This window comes from Cyprinus carpio, chromosome A23 (genome assembly GCF_018340385.1).
Source record: "Cyprinus carpio isolate SPL01 chromosome A23, ASM1834038v1, whole genome shotgun sequence".
Classification (NCBI taxonomy): domain Eukaryota; kingdom Metazoa; phylum Chordata; class Actinopteri; order Cypriniformes; family Cyprinidae; genus Cyprinus; species Cyprinus carpio.
Genome location: NC_056594.1, coordinates 14666276 through 14685590, shown reverse-complemented (window position 1 = coordinate 14685590; position 19315 = coordinate 14666276). Strand labels below are relative to the sequence as shown.

The 19315-nt window shown below is 35.7% G+C and overlaps 1 protein-coding gene across 4 annotated transcripts in view; it reads right to left on the bottom strand.

Annotated features, from left to right (window-relative positions):
* LOC109064079 (neural cell adhesion molecule L1-like) overlaps positions 1–19315 on the bottom strand; it is a 56346-nt gene that overhangs the window by 23977 nt on the left and 13054 nt on the right. For 3 of the 4 annotated variants that reach the window (XM_042713306.1, XM_042713308.1, XM_042713307.1), the window contains exons 2-5: positions 4459–4713; positions 2924–2938; positions 1575–1677; positions 202–395 (exon numbers count right to left, since the gene is read on the bottom strand). In XM_042713306.1, coding sequence (XP_042569240.1) covers positions 202–395; positions 1575–1677; positions 2924–2938; positions 4459–4582 — 436 coding nt within the window. In that variant the 5' untranslated portion in view covers positions 4583–4713. The remainder of the gene's footprint in view (positions 1–201; positions 396–1574; positions 1678–2923; positions 2939–4458; positions 4714–19315) is intronic. The other variant, XM_042713309.1, reaches the window with a different exon arrangement.

Below are 19315 nucleotides of genomic sequence, written 5' to 3'. Positions count from 1 at the left end.
CACACAATGAGCTGTAATTTTCCTCTTAATGTCATTTTGTGTGTATGACACAACAGGGGGCAAGGGGCTTGATTTTGGGCTGTTATCTGCTGTGCGCCAGATTCTCTACAGAAAACTCACTGCATGTGGTAACGTCAGGATATCAAACAGGCAATCATAAGTGTGTCGCTTTATAATGCTGCAGTAATGAGAGCAACTTACTCTCTGTGACAATACGAGCCTCGTTAGACACCGCCGTGCCGAGATCATTAGATGCGTAGCAGTTATATCTGCCCTGGTATTGGTGAATGGGTCCATCTTTGGCTGTCAAAGAAAAGGTCCCAGAATCTCTGGACACAGAGAGTTCAGGGTCTTTAGAGGGGTCAAACTCCACACCATCTTTCACCCAGCGGAACCTAGCAATAGTGCAAATAAGAAATACATTTCAGTCATTTTTAACATAATATAGAAAAATAACATCTTTAAATTAAATTGCTATAGTGATAAAATATATTTTTTAAGAATAATAATAAATTGTCTCACAAAACTGTTCAACAGTTTGGTGTCAATAAGATTTTAGATTCTTTTTTAAAGCAAGTAATACTACTATTCAGAAAAGGATGCATTATATTGGTCAAAAGTAAAGATAAATACATTAATAATGCTACAAAAGATTTCTGTTTTACATAAATGCTGTTCTTTTGAACTTTCTGTTCATCTAAGATATTAAGCAGCACAACAGTTTTTAGCTATGCTAATAATAAGAAGAAATGTTTCTTGAGCACTAAATAATCATATTAGAATGATTTTTGGAGGTTTTTGTTGAGCACTAAATTGTAGTATTGGCTGCTGAAAATTCAGCTTGCCCATCACAGGAATAAATTACATTTTAAAATATATTACAATAAAAAAATAAATGTTTCAATAACAATAATAAAAAAATTACTTTAAATTGTAAAAAATATTTCACCATAATTTATTTTTGATCAAATAAAGGCTTTAGAGATTTCATTCAGAAACATTAAAAACTCTTATCGACCCCAAACTTTGGAATGGAAGTGTATATTATGCACGAAAATAGTATCCATGATACCTTATAATACACCTTAAAATAAAAAAAATGTAAGATTACTGCAATCATATTTACATTATAATACTCAAATATATAACCCTACCTACTTAATTTGTGTTTAATGTGAATTAATGTTTATTGTGAATTAAAAATGTCCAATTATGTGTCTCTTCTTACATTTTTATTTTTGAATTAATGTATTGAATATTGATTTCTTCATTTTATTTTTAAGTGGCACTCCTAGTTTTCCATAGTAAGCTAACTGACATGGACTAAAAGCCATAAAAGACCAATTTTGATTTTTATGGAGTCTTTAAAAGACATAATATATTATTATAATGCACGATAGGTTTAGATGTGTATGTAGGAATTGGTTAGTAAAATAGTGTATTGTAACTGTGGTTACAATTATGTATGAAAGAATGCAATGCAAAATAAAAAGCAACATGTAAAGCATTATATACTGTATAGGCTTCAAGTAAACTGTTATCAAATTATGTAACATGTTGCTGTGGATACTAACGTGGGCGGGGGATTCCCAATTGCCTCACAGGTGAGTGTGATGTCATCTGCTGAGAAGGTGGTGACAGACTCTGGTTGGGCGGTAATCACTGGGGGGCTTTTCACTGTGGAGAGAGTACACAACCACACAGCAAACATTCAATTATCTAGTTACATTTCTGCGAGCTGTGAAGTTAGCAAAGCAACACCTAAAAATAGAAATAGACATTATTTTCACAGAGCTATAATAATTTCAGCACATTTGTTAGTCGCTTCAGATGTCGCTAAGGAAAGGCAAATTAGTCACAGTAGTTAGGCAGCCTTTCCACTGACCTGCTGTAATCACAAGACACCAATATTCAAAACAACTTAATGATCTGCTTCGCCACTGACTTCACTAAAGTGTCCGACTAAACCTCAGCAATGTTCTGAAGCAAGTGCCCCTGAATCTCACCAATGCACCCACTCAATTAGTTCCAATCGGCATATGCGGGAAACAGAATATCGTGCATGTCATTAGAAACTCCCAAGTGAAAAGAGGGAAATGAAAAGCGCAGTGTAAAGCATGCAGAGGTAAAACATGGAGATTAGGTGAGCCTGACATGTTCTCTCTAAGTGTCGGTTATTTTACAGATGAGTGGCCTGTTAAAAGCATGGGAAAGCAGGAAGAAACTGAGACTGGAAGAATGAATAAGAGAGTCAGACAGTGAGAGAATAAAGCATTAGTGATGTAATCTACGGAGAGAGACACTGAGGCTATAAACAAGTGCTTATACTAGACACATAACACTGATATCTAGGAATGGGTAGAGTGATCCTTACTATGCAGTTTAAACTTTAGACTGTCACATGCACAACTAGAAGGACTAGCTGTTCATTTAGCTTTAGGAATGGGAGCTTCTTTTTTCCAAACACCCTTCATTCTGCTTCTGTACAGAGGCACCAGAGTACATGCTCAACTGAAAAGACTATGTCTGTCTGTATGAATCATACCTCTGTCTGTCTGTCTGTCTGTCTGTCTAAATTCATTTTAATGCCAAGAACAGGTGGACAAGGAGGAGGAAAAACCATAGATTAAAAAAAGAACACTGTTTAAAAATGTATGTTATCCCTGATGATGGAGCATCTTATGAATCCCTTGTGCCTTTTTGGAAGATAATCATTAATTTTAAAAGACTCATGCCTTAATGCAGCACCCTTGAATTTTGCACAATCATTCCCACACTTCTAAATATAACAAACAAATTTCTCAGCTGATCAGTTTTGGCTGTTGCTGCAGGCTGTCTTCCGTTATTGGAATGACTCTGGGAAATTTTAGTGGAGTAGAGCTAGTACATGCAAAAACATATTTTACATGCTAGAAATACTCACAGTCTCTTATTTTGTCTATCCATTGAGTCAGCAGGGGGGGAAAAAGACATCTTTTTAGATTACAGTAATGCACATCGACAACATGCACTCATGTTTTACACACTTGAACACTTAGAAGCATGCACACAGATACACATAAACTTTATATCTATTATTCCTAAATTAAGCTAAGTACAACACCATTCATCTAACCCAAACCTCAACAGACACCTTTGGCATTTTTAGATGTTTAATTAAGATACTACATTGGTGTGAACTTTCCATTGACTTCTATTGTTTTCATTTATATTTTATATATAAAAGTTTTCATTTACATAATATATAGTGTGTGTGTGTGTGTGTGTGTGTGTGTGTGAACTTTCCATTGACTTCTATTTTAGTATTTATATATATATATATATATATATGTATATATATATATATATATATATATATATATATATATATATATTTTTTTTTTTTTTTTTTTTTTTTTTTTTTTATCCCCTCACAAAAACCATTTAGCATTTTTAGATTTTCATTAAGACATTATTAAATGTTTATTAGATTGTTTTCTACATGAGCTGGTTCAGGTTTTACAATCCTTGTGAGGACAATTAGCTCCCACAGTGAAGACATAGACTGCATTAAGCCTTTTTTGTAATGAAACAAATGTTTGCGCTGGTATTATTACACTGTTTGGAGGCGAAACAAAGAAAACACACGATGCCAGCTCAGACACCTGGACTATAGATCAGCTGGCCAACAAGAGGCTCAACAGAGATAACAAGATGCTGGCAAAGCAGAGCTAAATTAAACTCCCTATCTAGCCATTTTCCTTCCTTGAATTCAACCATCCTTTTTTCAAGACTGCTTGGTCCTGCAGTCCCAACAACTTAATAAGAAAACAAATGTGCTGAATGTCTGAAAACTGCAACACCGGCCGTGAGACAGGAACAGAGCATTGGCACATATAGCATATGGGACGGCCCAGGTCAGGCTGAGTTTGCTAGCTGGACATTTTAATGTGGGTGTGTTTTGATCTCATTGGTCACATCCATGTCCACATTTCCCGCTTAAAGGTCACTAATTGAAAGTCAAGAGAAACCGTGACCTTTAATATAGGTGTAACTCTTCACTGTCATCTTATTTTGGTGCATTTCTGTTCTGCAGTTTTTATCACCTAGTCTCTCTCCTCTCCTCTTCTTGTGTGTGTGTGTGTGTGTGTGTGTGTGTGTGTGTGTGTGTGTGTGTGTGTGTTTGGAGGGGCAGGAAAGAGAGATGCTCTGATGTACTGATACATAGCTGCAATCTTAAATTGCAGATGTACAATAATAGCAACAAACCCAGTGCTGTTTATAGCTTTAGGAGGCTTGTTCATTCTGCACTTTTTTAACTCACATAGACTTCTTTAACCATAACAATATACCATAGCAAACATTATAATACTGCAAAAATCAATGCAAATTAAAAAAACAAAACAAAAAGACACTCGACATGCACATGCATATTGAAGGCTATGTAAAATCTCACATTTCCTGTAATCCTGTACTCACATTTGGATGGGATGTTGATGGTGGCATTCCCAGGCTTGGGAGCCATGGACAGCAGGAGGAGAGGGAGCAGAAGAGCAGCGCATCGCCCCCTGTTGCCCACCTGCTGTTGTGACGTGGCAGGCATTGCACCTGCTGACAGGCACAAACACAACGGGCAGGAAAATCTGTGATTATCCCAGTCAGGGAAGAGCAATCTTCAGTGTTTCTTCTTCCTGTATGTTTCTCCCAGGTCCACACCCTCCTGATGCACTTTAACTGCAAGAGAGGAGAGAGAGAGTGAGGGAGGGAGGTCCAGGAGGTGGGGTTGAGCCACGTGTGTAGAGAAAAACAATTCAGACCTCCACATGGCCCAGGACAGAGGGAGCCAGAAAGAGGACAGACAAAGGACAAAGTGAGAGGACGAGGAAGAGAGAGGGGTGGAGTTGGGGGCACAGTAAAAAACAGATATGTTAATGCATGCTATGTTGTGACCATACAGTAGAACAAACCATAGAACATGGCGTTAGCGACACCAAGGCCATGGGTTTGATTTCCTGGGAATGCATGAATTGATAAAAATGTATTGTACTTAATGCGATGTTAGTTGCTTTAGGTAAAAGCATCTGCCAGATGCATAAATATAAATGTTAATACCAGTCAATTATTACAAAATATAATGTGGTGGTACCATGGTAGAGTGATGGTATCAGACGCAATACCATGGTGCACAATAATTCATTAATAATATAATAAAGTAATGTCATGTACCATGGCATTTACAGAACACTGTACTCCAGAGTACTTCAAAGAAGTCCAGCAACTTAAACAACTTTTGTTGTTTAAGATTAAATTATGTATACTAATATAATAATAATAATGATGATAATAACAATAATTATATTAATAACAATATTTAATATTTGCGAATATATATTATAATAATAATACTGATATAATAATAATAATAATTATTATTATTACTATTATTATTATTATTATTATTATTATTATTTACTACTATCAGTATTTCATATTTTTTCTTACATTAATACTGATTCTATGTATTATATATATAATTTTGTACTCTTAGTAGTAGTAACAGTAGCAGTAGCATTAATACTATAATAATAATAATATTTAAATGATCATTTATTTAATTGTTTGTTTGTAATACTACTACTACTACTACTACTACTAAAAATAATGCTATTAATATCAATATTCAATATTTGCAAATATGTATTATTATATTAATAACAATAGTAGCAGTAGTAGTATTAATACTATAATAATAATATTTAAATCATCATTTATTTATTTGTTTCTTTGTACTACAGTACTACTACTACTTCTAATAATAATAATAAATATTACTGTATCTGATATTGGCAGAGTAATATCAGAGCTTACCTTTTTACTCCATGAAAAGTATTTCTATATACTCTATAAAATGTGTATGGTTAAAAGTTAGCTATCAGTCATAACATTAAAATAGTCTGTATAAGCTAAATCTTCTATATCAAGGCACTTCACTATTTAAAGTGGCCAGTCTGACCACTTATTCCTAAAAGACTCAGTACAGAACAAGATATAATACATTCAATCGATATAAATACCAGACATAATTTTATAGATAAAGTGCAGGCACATGGCAAAATGTCCTTATCACAATCACAGATCCACAGTCATCTCATAAAGCAATTTACTCAATGGATTTTCTCAGCAAGATCTCGGAAGACCTTAATGGTGAGGGTTATTAATATATAATGATGAATGGAGGCCGGTGTAAGATGAATATAAAAACAATGTCTGGGTCTTTTTGAGGAGCCTCTTTAAAAGAGAAGATAAGCATCTATTAGAGCAGCTATCGCTCACGCCACAGGCGTATGAGATACTCTGCAGGAGGAGTTCTCCATCTGTACTTGGGCCTGCCAAATGACACCACAAAGACCTGCGTGTGTCTCCATTTATCAGTACTATCACTGGATCAAACAACTGTCTTTCTCATTCACAAGCCTTGATCACACTACTGTACAAAAAGGAGCTCCCAGAGGACATGCGATAAAAACTTTAGACAGAGAATGAGCAGGAAATGAAGTAAGGAGCGAGGGATGGATATTTTTGTTGGCTCGAGTGCAGTGTGTCTAACAGCAGCTGGAAGCTATGCATATCTTTAGCTGGGCACCACTGTACCCTACTGGTGCCAAACCCTGGAGCTGAGTGACCTTGGAGCAGAAGGAAAGGTTGTAGGAGGAGTAAAGCACAATCTTTCACTCTGCCACAACCTTGCACACACATAAAGACAACCCAGCTGAAAAGACCAGTCCAGACTAGCATGAATTTACAAGCTGTTTCATGTAGGTCTATGGTGGTTTGGTTTGGCTGGTGGACAAGGGCTGGATCACAGTTTCACAAGGCCCCTGGGAACAGGTCTCCACCCTCTTCCCTGACACCTCTGCTGCCCCTAGTGGCAGACCCCATAATCAACATAAAACAAATATATACGATTTTGTCAAAATTATAATTCCATGTAAAGGTGTGGTCACAGAAAAATGGACAAAATTTTGTGGGTAAAAAAGGAAGTCCATTGTCAATAGTGTAGCAATAAAAATATACAGAAGTCACTTTTGAACTACTGTATTTTCCTGGTAAAAAAAAAAAAGTCTCACCAGGTCAAAATTTTAATTGTTGGCTTGTATTCCAGCAAATACGGTAAATCTGTGTAACCAACTACTTGATCCCAGTGTGAAACCTGTGTGGGGAAATCATTTATCAATTATATAAAATCAATTATCAAAAGTTTTATCAAAAATTTGCTGAAAATGTAACCTTAATTTTTTTTTTTATGTTCTGGCTAATAACTGATAAAGGGGTTTATCTAAAATTCTTTACAGTTTTGTTTAAATACATTAAAAATAAAACAATAAAAACAAGTGAACTGAGGCATCACAATATTATAATGTACAGTATAAAAAGCGGATATACATTTTGAGGTTTACTAGTGTTTTTTAAAGACGATGGCAGAGGTCATCTAAATATAAAAATAGAAGAAATGAGCATTCACAATTAAATATCTAAATATGAGCCTATGTATCTTATATCAACCAAAACCAGTAAATGAAAAACCTGATATGGAAGCAAACTCACGCATCCCTTATTATGGTCTTACTGCTGAAAATTCCTTTGTGGACCAAGAAAATCTTGCTGGTTAAAGTCTGACACCAACATATCAGCATCCCAAATACAACATGCTGATCTTTTCATCCAAGAAAAACTGTAGGAGGAGAAGTGATATTTAATGGAAATTTTTATAGCTACTGAAATATTTGAGTCACCATTTGAGCCCACGTAATGTTACTTACAGGTCACATATGGAAGATCATACACAATGTTGGTGTAGCACCTCAATCCTGGACTATGTGGCTCATTAAGCACAGTCACCTTGAATGGGTGCTGTGCCTGCAAATCTCATCGTGAAGGCAAGAATTAGAGAGAAGAGGAGGAGGAGCAGAAGGGCTGATAGAAGATGACAGCTGAGACAGTAATCCCTTCCTCCATTAAATCACACAGTTTCCCAATCAATCAGTCACCTTTCCTCTCTTTTTGTCCTCTAGAATCAACAATATTAGTATGAACTGATCACAGGGGGAGGGGAATTGTCAGCAGCCAATTAGATGCTAGGTTAGCCTCTGTTGGCCTTTAACAAATGCCATCAAGCGAGGATGAATTGAGTCTGGCCTTTACCGAATGGCTGAAGAGGAGCTGAGCATAGTCCGATTAGCCCTGTCACACGGCCGCTCTGGAGGGAACCAGCCGCCAATCAAACTGGTGCCAGTAATGTATGATCAAGCAGCAGCCGCTAACTAGGTGACCAAGTCAAGCATGACTGGCTTGCAGGGAATAGAGGAAGAAGGGAGGGTGTGGAACCAAAGTGGAGTGTCACATATCCATGAAATGAGCTCTAGGCACTACTTTAACCCAAACATGCTGATAAGAACCTTGTCTATCACAGCTTACATGGCCTCTATTGCTGATGTGAGGGAGATTGACAACGGTCAGGGTCTCTCAGCGCCGCTGTGCAGCTGTTGGTGATAGTATCTAATCCTGTCACCTGCCTCATTACCGAAAGTCATAGACTTAACGTCATTAATGCCCTGTAGCAGAATAGAACCAAAGGCAATTATGTACTTTCGGTAGAACAGATGTGCATTCAAAAAAAAAAAAAAACATTAATAAACATTAATAAACATAGCATGCTTTCAGCAAAGCACTAGAATTTATGCATCATTAACATAAACAAACTCTGTAATGTCAACCTCAACTGAAAAACAACCAATTATCTTTGCGAAATGAAGCCTGTCACTTCACTCGCAGCATATACTGCTTGAATTTCAGTGGAAATGTGAATCATTTCATCACAGAAAGTTGATGTTGATGTAATCACAGCAAAGGCTGCGTGGAGCTTTTATTTCTAAAAAATGACAGTGGTGCATTTTTACACTTCTAAATGCAAGAACTTTGGAACAAGACATGGGTGGTTCTTATTTAAATACATTAATAGTGAGAAAGTTGTATTTTTAGAAGGCTATATGAGGTGCTATATAATCTTCAGGGGGCCAACTTGAACTTGCTGAATACTGTATTTCAGGAGCTGAGAGCTGTAAAATAAAAAACTTCATCTGGTATAATAATTCCTGTCATGTCAGCTGGATTATGGTGGAACTGTAGATGTGTAAATCTTGCCCTTATTTGATCCTGAGGTTATCTGATCATACAGTAAATGGGTCTTTATGTAATGCTACTATCATCCTGATGGATACGATGGTACTATTATGAATAAATATTGTCTGAATTTCTAACATTGTTGGAGACAAAGTATATAGGGGTGAAGTCGTACTTGTCCAAATTAGTCCAAATCCATGATTTGGAACTACTGACACCAGAATAATTGACTGTTCATATATTACTGAAGAGTTTCTGTTCAGGCACTGTTCAGGGCATATGAAATAACAATAAATGTTTTCTTATTTAATAATTAAATTTGTCTCAATTTTCTTCAGTTGTTTTCAAATATATAGTGATCCCAACATATTTGAACAGTTAATGCACACTGAAAAATATGTGTGTATCAAAATAAATAAATGCATAAATACTATTTCTATTCTAAAGACTTTTACATTGTTACAAAACATTTTTATTTCGAATGCTTTTTGAACTTTCTATTCATAAAAGAACCCTGAAAAATGTTAAGCAGCACATATTTTCAACATTGATAACAAATGTTTCTTAATCACCAAATCAGCATATCAGAACGATTTCTGAAGGCTCATGTGACACTTAAGACTGGAGTAATGATGCTGAAAATTTAGCTTTGCCATCACAGGAATAAATTACATTTTAAAATATAATAAAAAGAGTTAAATTATTAATTATATTTTATAATATTACAATGGTACCACTTTACAATAAGGTTCTATTTGTTAACATTAGTTAAAAACATTAGTTAACAAACATTTATTAATATTAGTTCATGTTGATTCCAACATTTACTAATACATTATTAAAATCAAAAGTTGCATGTTATTTAATGGACTGGAGCTAACATGGACTAACAATGAACAGATATATTTTTATTAACTATAATTAACAACGATTCATAAATACCATAAAAACGTATTGCTCATTGTTAGTTCATGTTAGTTAAAGCATTAAATATAGTTAACAAATGGATCTGTATTGTAAAGAGATACCATTACAGTTTTTTTTACACTGTATTTTTGATCAAATAAATGCAGCCTTGGTAAAGATATGATTGAGACTTCTTACAACATTAACATTAAAAAAAATTTACAGACCCCGAACTGTTGAAAAGTTGGATATATATATATAGGGTCAACAAAAACAATGGCACAAATCGTTTTGAGAAGGCAGTGGTCATGTCAATTACAAAGAAGTGTCTCAGTGATATATTTCAGGCTATACAGGCTACAAGAACAACCAGCAGGAGACCATGTAGACTTCACTGATTTAAGATCTAATATCTCTTATCTGTTCTAACTGTACATCATCATGTGCTTGCATAATTATTTCCCTGCACACTCAAGCAACTAGTGAGAACATGTATTCTAGCACACTCATTTAAAATCAGAAACAAAAACTGCAGATATTAATCCACACACAGACCATTTTGTAAAACAATACCCTGCGTTCTACCGTTTTGCAGAACCGCAACAGCACAAAGAGTGTTTATCCAGTGAAAGTCATCTGTACAGTATTTGTTTAAAAGGGCTGGGTTCTGTCATGCCTCCTCTTTAAATATTTACCACCCCCAACTGTGAAGATGTGTGTCAAAGACTGGAGGAGAGAAATAAATGAATACATGCTTGGCCTCCACCCTCAAGACCTCCCGGAGGGTCTGTCTGTCTGTCTGGAAACCCGAGCGACGGACAGTAACAGATCTGAAGGCAAAGAAAGAGGGGAAGGAAAAAAGGAGGGAGAGGAGATAGGTGACTGAAAGTAATGGGGAAAAAGAGGAGTGGCAGAAGACAAGGAGACATAGAGGGGGGCCTGTAATTTGCAGAGACCCCCTGCAGGGTAAATTATTTATAGCCTGGCCTTCCCTGCCGGTACGATTTGCCCTGAATTCACCTAAATTCATAATTCATATCAGCTGACTGGCCTTCTCTGTGCATTCCACTGTCATCGTGTCTGGGTCTTCTTGAAGACCAGCATCTAATTTGCATGAACCTGTTGCAGGTAAAACCATTAAAAATAATAATAATAAAAAAAATCAGCTGTCAATCCAGATTCTTTTAAGTGACACGGCAAATGCAATCTGATTCCAGTAGAAATGTCTCATATTATCAAGTTCTTTTAATGAATAATCTTAAAAGTACGAACAGCCGAGCTGAATTAGACTGACGAATTCTCCAATGAATGGAACTGAATTAACATCTGGCTTACTGAACTGGAAGTGTTTTCTTTCTTTCTTTTTTTTTCTTTTTTATTTAGATTATGTCCACATTGAAAGTTTTGTGTGAGTATCAATACTGACTGTCTACATAACACAGTTTTTTTATTTTGTAATAAAAAAGGGCTATTTCTATTTATGTAGTGAAGGATGAATTGGAACTACTACAAAAACAAAATTCTGTCGAAAAATCAGGTCTGAAAACATAAAAACAGAGAATCTATAAGCTATAAAAGGATAGGACAACATTTCTCTGTCCTTTTCATAAGAGGATGAATGGGTCTCTTTGACACTTCATCCCCTGATGTTACACTTTAAGTTTAACTTTTCTTCACACAGTGACATAAGCACACACTCCTTTTTGCCTTGCTGTGGAAATTTCTAAAGTGCACCCAGATCAGCGCACTGCTGACTTGAGATGATATTTCTCTGCTTTTATTGACTTGACATGCTATGCGGTTTACCCAGGGGTCCTCCTTGCATGGATGTGGCCTCTCGTCTTCATAAAGGCCTCTGATGTGCGCTGACAGCACCGGAGTGCACAGGAGAGCAGAGAGCCGCCCTAACCACCTGACAACTGACCTGTATCGTAGATTGCTATTGAGGCAATGTTTGCGCAACACTGAGTATAAGACCGTAACAGCTTTTTTTTCCATAATTATTCAGTTTCTTGATTTCTACAAACCCTCGCTCGTGCCTTCTTCTCACTGCTTCTCTGGGTTAAGGGTTAATATCAGAGACGCAGAAAGCTGCGGAAAATAAAGGTTGTCAGAGGGGCTACCGCCCACTCGTTCCATCCACGTTACCATGGCAACGGGGTCTCCACAGCATCTACTCCATACATGGACATACAAATTCAGTTATTCATACGCACACACACACATGGGGAAACTATTATGGAGAGATGTAGCATACACACAACTAGCTCGCAACACACTACTAACACAAATCTATCTTCATATGTTTTTCAGTTTGCAAGATATTATGCTCTGACTACACTCAATGTCAACAAGATGATAAGCATCCAGAAAAAAAAATATTCACTCCCGTTGTCTTTTTCCATGTTCCATGAAGCAGTAGCCATCAGGTTTATTTATTTATTGATGTTTTTTCCCTTCAGACACAATAAAAACAGAGGGAATAAAAGACGTGGTGAATAATTCAAGTAAAGAAGTGTGTTCATTAAGACAAGAAAGGTGGGAAATGGGGTATAGACATTTTTAACACAGCTCGAGGGGGAAGGGAGAGAGAGGAGAGATGAGGGAGGGACGGAGATGCCTCAAGATCAAACAGATTCTGATTGAATAATGATATTAAAAATTAATCTGATGGTTATACAAAGAGAGCAAGATAAATGTTGGAACATGGTGTCTAGAAAATGATTACAACATTTAGAGAAAATTAACTAGGGGAAATTAACCAACTAGAGAGCTTCGGTTTTATCTAACCGACAGTAACATATGGCATAGCTGTAGAGTCAATTGGTTCATTAATGGATGTGTATACAAAGGTCAATAGCTATTTATTAATATCATTAATTACATTTATATAGTACTTTTTTCATAGACTATATGTAACCTCGACCACCATTTTTACTGATAAATAACTCAAACTTATCACAAAAATGAAACAAAAAGTATAATTATGAAAAAATTATAGCAGGTCGGTCATATATTTTTATACATATGAAATATCTTTTCCATTAAAATATCAAAAATAAATAGAAATGGGGCAGAGAGACATAAATAGTATTAATTTATTTAATATCAGATATATATATGTATAGGTTATTACACTTTATTTAAAATAATATTTAAATAGTATTAATTAATATTATTTTACTTAATTTGTAAGTATATGAATTAAATAATTATATTTAAATATTATTAATCCAATCAATCCATTTCTATTTTGTGTGCAGCTCTAATTGTACAGCCTTGGATGAAGCCATGGATTAAAATCAAGCATCTTTCATGTTATTTGCGAAAAAGCAAAATGATGTCAACGTCAAAAGCGAAGGTGCTCCATTGGTTTAGAACTAACGCCTACAGATTCACTGGCACAGTTTCTTAGTCTCTAAATGGGCCACATTCACTTTGTTAGTGTCAGCCGCAATGACATACTAAGCTTGTGGAACACCAGCGTTCATTAAAGGAACACCTCTGGTGCTTTGGGATGACGCATGACATGCACACTTGGCTGGTCACCCAATGACAAATTTCGGCCTATTCCAACGAACCAAGTCAACAACGACGGCTAATCTCTGCAGACATGAAGATATTCTACACTAAAGAGGTAATTAATATGACAAATGCTGCTTAAAGAGCTTGTGGAGTGACATGCATGAGACAGATGTATGTGGGGTGGTGGGGGGCGGGAGGGGGGTCTAAACTCACAAAAGGCTATAGTGAGTCAATATTAGCTCTGGTAAATGTAGCAATCATAGCATTATCAAATTAAGCGGAAAACCTATTACCACTGACCTTCTTTCTCCCTCCCCCTGCACTTTAGTCAGGCATGGCTACTTTCTTGCTCTGGAGTATCTAGCAACTCTCTTGATTGTCTACATTCAGCCACGACTTTGACCTTCACTTTTGATTTTTCGCTTTTGAAATACAATCCGATGCTTTTCACCTGACTTGGGTCTTGATGTTGGATTGCTGTTCTCGGGGGCTGACAAAGGGGTTAGGATTGGTTTGTGTACTTTTGCGTCAATTTATTTTTCGTTTTTTAACCATGACAAATGCAGTGAACAATGCACAATGCAGAGGGCTAATACATTATTACATTAAAATAGATATTGCAGAATTTTGGGAACTTTATCGTCATGAAATTAAATATTTTGGGGTATAATATTTTCTGCTCTCTGGGTCACAGTATCGGAGAGGACTATGCATGGTCGCTCAAAGCATGTACAGTACATCGTGTTAGAGCGCTTTATGTAAATATATAATTATAATATAGAAATATATAAAATTATAATTTCTCCTACTCCAGATAGAGGGTGCTTCTGAAATTAGTAAAGGTGCTCTAGCCTTGAAGTTCATCTCTTTTGACATATTTTCTATCATTTTAATGATAGTGTCATCTGCATATAAATGCCGCGTTTTTGTCACTCCCGAAACTTTGCAGTGTGTTAGCGGTCACTGGTCCTCGAGCATCATGAAAAACAACATTTATTCAAATTGTGAATAGATTATAGACAAGAAAGCCGGCATATAATCACTAAAAAGCCTCACTCATTTCAGTTTATCATGACCTCACAAAGCTCTTTTAAAATCAGTGGAGCTCTTCATCATGTTACACTTTTTTGTTAGTCGTAATGAGGGACTCCCGAGCATGCATCACTGAACAAAACTTTGGCGTTTTGAGCGGTGAAGAAATCAACAGAAATGTCAGTGATTGATCAATGCTACAAAAACACATTGAAAATAGAAACAAATAGAAAATAGATCAGCTCTTGCTTTTGTTTCGTTCCCTCTAGCACTAGAACTGGAGCTAGATATATTTAAATGCAAAGAAATATGTAATGACTATATCATACATGTTTTTAAAATATTATGCCAAAGGTTTTTATGAAGCAATAGATTACCGGTGGCCAAGTCGATAGATCGAGAGGGGACTTTTGTATAGGGACGCTAAAAAAGCTAGAAATGTAGCATTTATAGCCTATACATTAAAAACTAGCTTTATATCATTTTTATGATTTTTAATCAAATAGGAATTTTGAATAGTGAAAATTAGTTTGTGTCTGCTTATTCTATTCATCAGTGTTTTTGAACTATTAAGGAAAAAATACATTTTCCGTATTTTATTTCTGCGTTAAAAAACTAAAAATGATGGACACAAAAGTACATGGAGCAGAACTGACCTGATAAGACAGGTGAGGGCATTAAGAGGAGCTGTCTCAAGCTCTCGACTGCAGACAGATAGGATAGACATATCCTGTTCTACACTGACAGACCTGCAATGGGGCATTTGACCCATTCAAAGAGCCAATAACAGACAGCTTTATATAAAGGATAAATATGGAAAAAATAACCTTAAAATTAAAAAAAAACAAAAACAAATACATACATATATATATATATATAAAATCAAATAAATAATATATTTTTTTTTTACATATTATATATACATACATCCAAAGTGCACACACACAGCAGTGAACACACACACCATGTGTTATGCTGCGGCACCCGGGGAGCAGTTGGGGGTTCGGTGCCTTGCTCAAGGGCACCTCAGTCGTGGTATATATATTATATATATATATATATATAGATATATATATATATATTTTTTTTTTTTTTTTATCAAATTAATTTTTTTTTTTTTTTGTAGGTAGATGAAGGTTTTTTATATTATAATTTTTAAACTGTTTATATATTATATAAATATATATCAAATATATATATATATATATATATATATATATAAACAATAAAATAAATATAGATATTTTATAGCATATTCGTATGTGTGTGTGTGTTTATATAAAATAAAACATTATTTAAAACCTATTTTATATATATACATATAAATATATATACAAATAATATATATAAACAAAATATTATTTAAAACCTATTTAAACTGCTAAAACAAATGAATAAACAAATAAATAAATAAAGATGATTGACATTGCCTAAAAAAAAGGTCTTTCACTACAGTATATAGATCCATATAGATCCCAAAACTACAGAGAGAAAACAGAACAGTAAAATAAACCCATAATAGACATTTTATAACAATGAGAGTTTCTTACACAAATAGTAAAGTCTACAACCTTGTTAAGCCCAGAAAAGCATAATTATGTGTACAACAATAACATTTGACCAAGCCAAAACAGCATGTCACAGCAACACAACACAGATGATAATTAAACCCAGCGCATCTCAAAGCACGGCAGCTCAATTAGGCCTTAATAAGGCCTGGACCACACAATTGCATGGAAGCATATCATTAGCATGCCGCATGCTGTATCTGGCTCCCATCTGAGGGCTCCAGTGTGATGGAGACGGGGTACAGGCTGTCAGTAAGTGTGCATGAGTGTGCATGGAGGTGTTACAGATCCCTTGGGACCAGTGATAAGTGGAGAGCACTGGGGGGAGCACAGATGTCGAGGAGTCGTGTGACACGCGGGGCATGTCAGCCGCTCCTGAGGGAAGCACGTACACACCCCACACCTTCATCATCCCCCAACTGATGGACAGTCCGTCCACACCATCAGCTCTAACATTACACCGCAAAACACACTTTACCATGACAGATCACAACCACTACAACCCCCATATCAAAGAAGCTCAACAGGGTGCTAGCAACACAAAGATCGAGGGTTTGATTCCCATGCAAATGTTTGGGCACCAAGTGATCAGGATTTTTTTTTGTTATATAAATTATTAAACTATATTTATATATATTTATATTAATATATGTGTGTGTGTAGTTTATGTAGTACTATATAAAAATGGTTATGCATGAGGATTATTGTCATTAATTTATTAATAATTACTAGTTATTCAGCTAATTGCCAAGACAACATTTCATATTTACATTTTTGTTTAAGTTGACTTACTAAAACAACAAAAACCTATGAATAAATATTAATAAAAAATATGTAAGCATATTTAAAAAAAAAAAAAAAAAAAAGACAAACACATCAAAATTACTAAAATTACTTTAAAGTAAAAAGATAAAATAAATAAATAAATAAAATCTAATTCAAAATGTTTTTATGCATTATGAGCTGGGATAGGAGAAAGTATTTTAACATTGTAAAAACATACACCACCTTCAAAGTGGCTGCCAAATAAATAAATAAATGTAAAAGCAGTTACAAAGTACTTACCCTCAACCTGTTTACAGGAAAAGTAGTTATAAGTATTGTTAGTCCATTAGTCTGTTCAGCAATCTTTAACGCTATCAGCCATTTCTGCTTTGGTTTATTCATGATGCCCCATGTCTTGTTGTCTCATTATGTAAAAATCGCTTTACTTTGCACTGAATGGAAAAATTGGTAGGTGAATTCTAGTCTCCACCTAATCTGTGCTAGTGCTCTCATCTCATATGGAAATGAGAAGTATTGACAGGTCAAGGTTATCCCTGCTTTAGTATTCCACATGATTTGCATTCAGTCAAGCGCTGCGGCCTTGCCTCGTCTCTGAAGTGGGATGGACACGTACAACAAAAATGAAACTATAATATAGTAAATATAAATATAGTCGAGAGATTAATCATTTTATTGGAAGGACATGGTCTATATTATCAGATGTTCATTCTGCTGCACCTTTCAGGTCATGAAGCTTCAATTAACCAGACCAGAGAAACCTTTCTTCACCAGCCCCATTAACTTTGTTAAAAGTTGCAAAAGCAGCACTTGCCTCTAAGTGCTCCTTATATGATCGAAAAGAGCACCTCTTGGGAACCGTGAGAAGAAATAAGTGAGACGTTGCCTGCAGGCTGTAGATCTGTAGGACGAGTCAATGGCGTTCTATATATTTATCTCATCTTCACCGCTTCATCGTTTAGATCAAATCTCTGTATTCCAGCAGTTATCACATGCGCATAAGCCATTAGAGGCTCATGCAGCATGAACAAGTGAAATCGGTTTGAAGTGATTTGACTGTCATTCAAATGTCTTTGTCTGAATAGTGAGAAAATGGGGTCATGTTGGCTGTGAGAGTGCACTGTGAAATGCATACTGTCTGCTGTACTCCATACTGGGCATGAGTGCTGGCAGAGTCTGTGTGGTGTCAGTGGGATTGCAGAGGAAGCTAAACCTGAGACCGGACGGACTGGTGTAAAAACACAGTGATTCATTCAGTCATGCCCGAATGGAGAACGGATTGCATTACTGTCCAATAGTGTGACGCTAGCAAGGTGTCAATACTAGGCTAGGCTGCCTGTTTCTTTTTCGCACCAGTCACCATGACAACCCTCTGACTCTAGCGGCACACAGCCACACACTTCCCTTCCCCCATTTCTCCATCCCCCCATCTTTCTCTCTCTCTCTATCTATCTCTCCTCATCTGTCGCTACTTTCTTCCTGGCACAACTTCTACATGTCCCTTATGTTTTCCCCACTGCACACGGATGGCTGATGTGACAGTGACTTTACAGTCCAGGCTGCCAAACACTGTTAAGAAATAGCTGTCTTAATATGTGCCACTTTCTGTGAACGGTGCAAAACGGATCCAAAACATAAAAAAGTTTTTCTTTTGTTCAACATTTAATGTACAGGAAATTGATTGTCAGCCTCAGGATGTCAAACTGAGCTGTTTTATATTCTACTCATTTAATTTTGTATGAGGCTTGTACGTCTTCAACATTAAATGAACAAAAAACAAATGGACAAAATTATTTTTTTTAATGTAAAATGAAAAATAGGAAGTTTTAAAATTGAAAGTGTTCAAATGTTACTTCTTACGTGTCACAATTTTAAGGAATATTTGATAATAGGGGAAAATGTAGGACACAGCTAAATATTGCATGTTTGGTAATTAAATTTAATTAATAATTAAACAGTTGTTTACTACAAGGAATTTATGTTTAAATCTAGCTGTGTGAGGCTAATTTGATGTTAGATAATAGCTTATCTCGCATATATAAAAGTTTTCACATGAAAAAAAGGGATTTTTGCCTCTAACACTTAGAAAAAAGCAACGAGACGGCAAAGGGCGCCATATTCATGCTCGTTTGTCCTCATTATTCATATGCATTGTTGAGCGTTCTGGAATTTTAATCAGTGCTCATTTTTATCTATCCAGACCAGAATAGAGATGAACATCAAAATATGTCATAATGCTGCAAGATGTCTTTTCCTCTTCTTTCTAAAGAGGGGGAAAAACGAGTACTATAAATTCTGCAGGTCATGCATAATACAGGGGTTAGCAGTTCTGAAAGATTTTG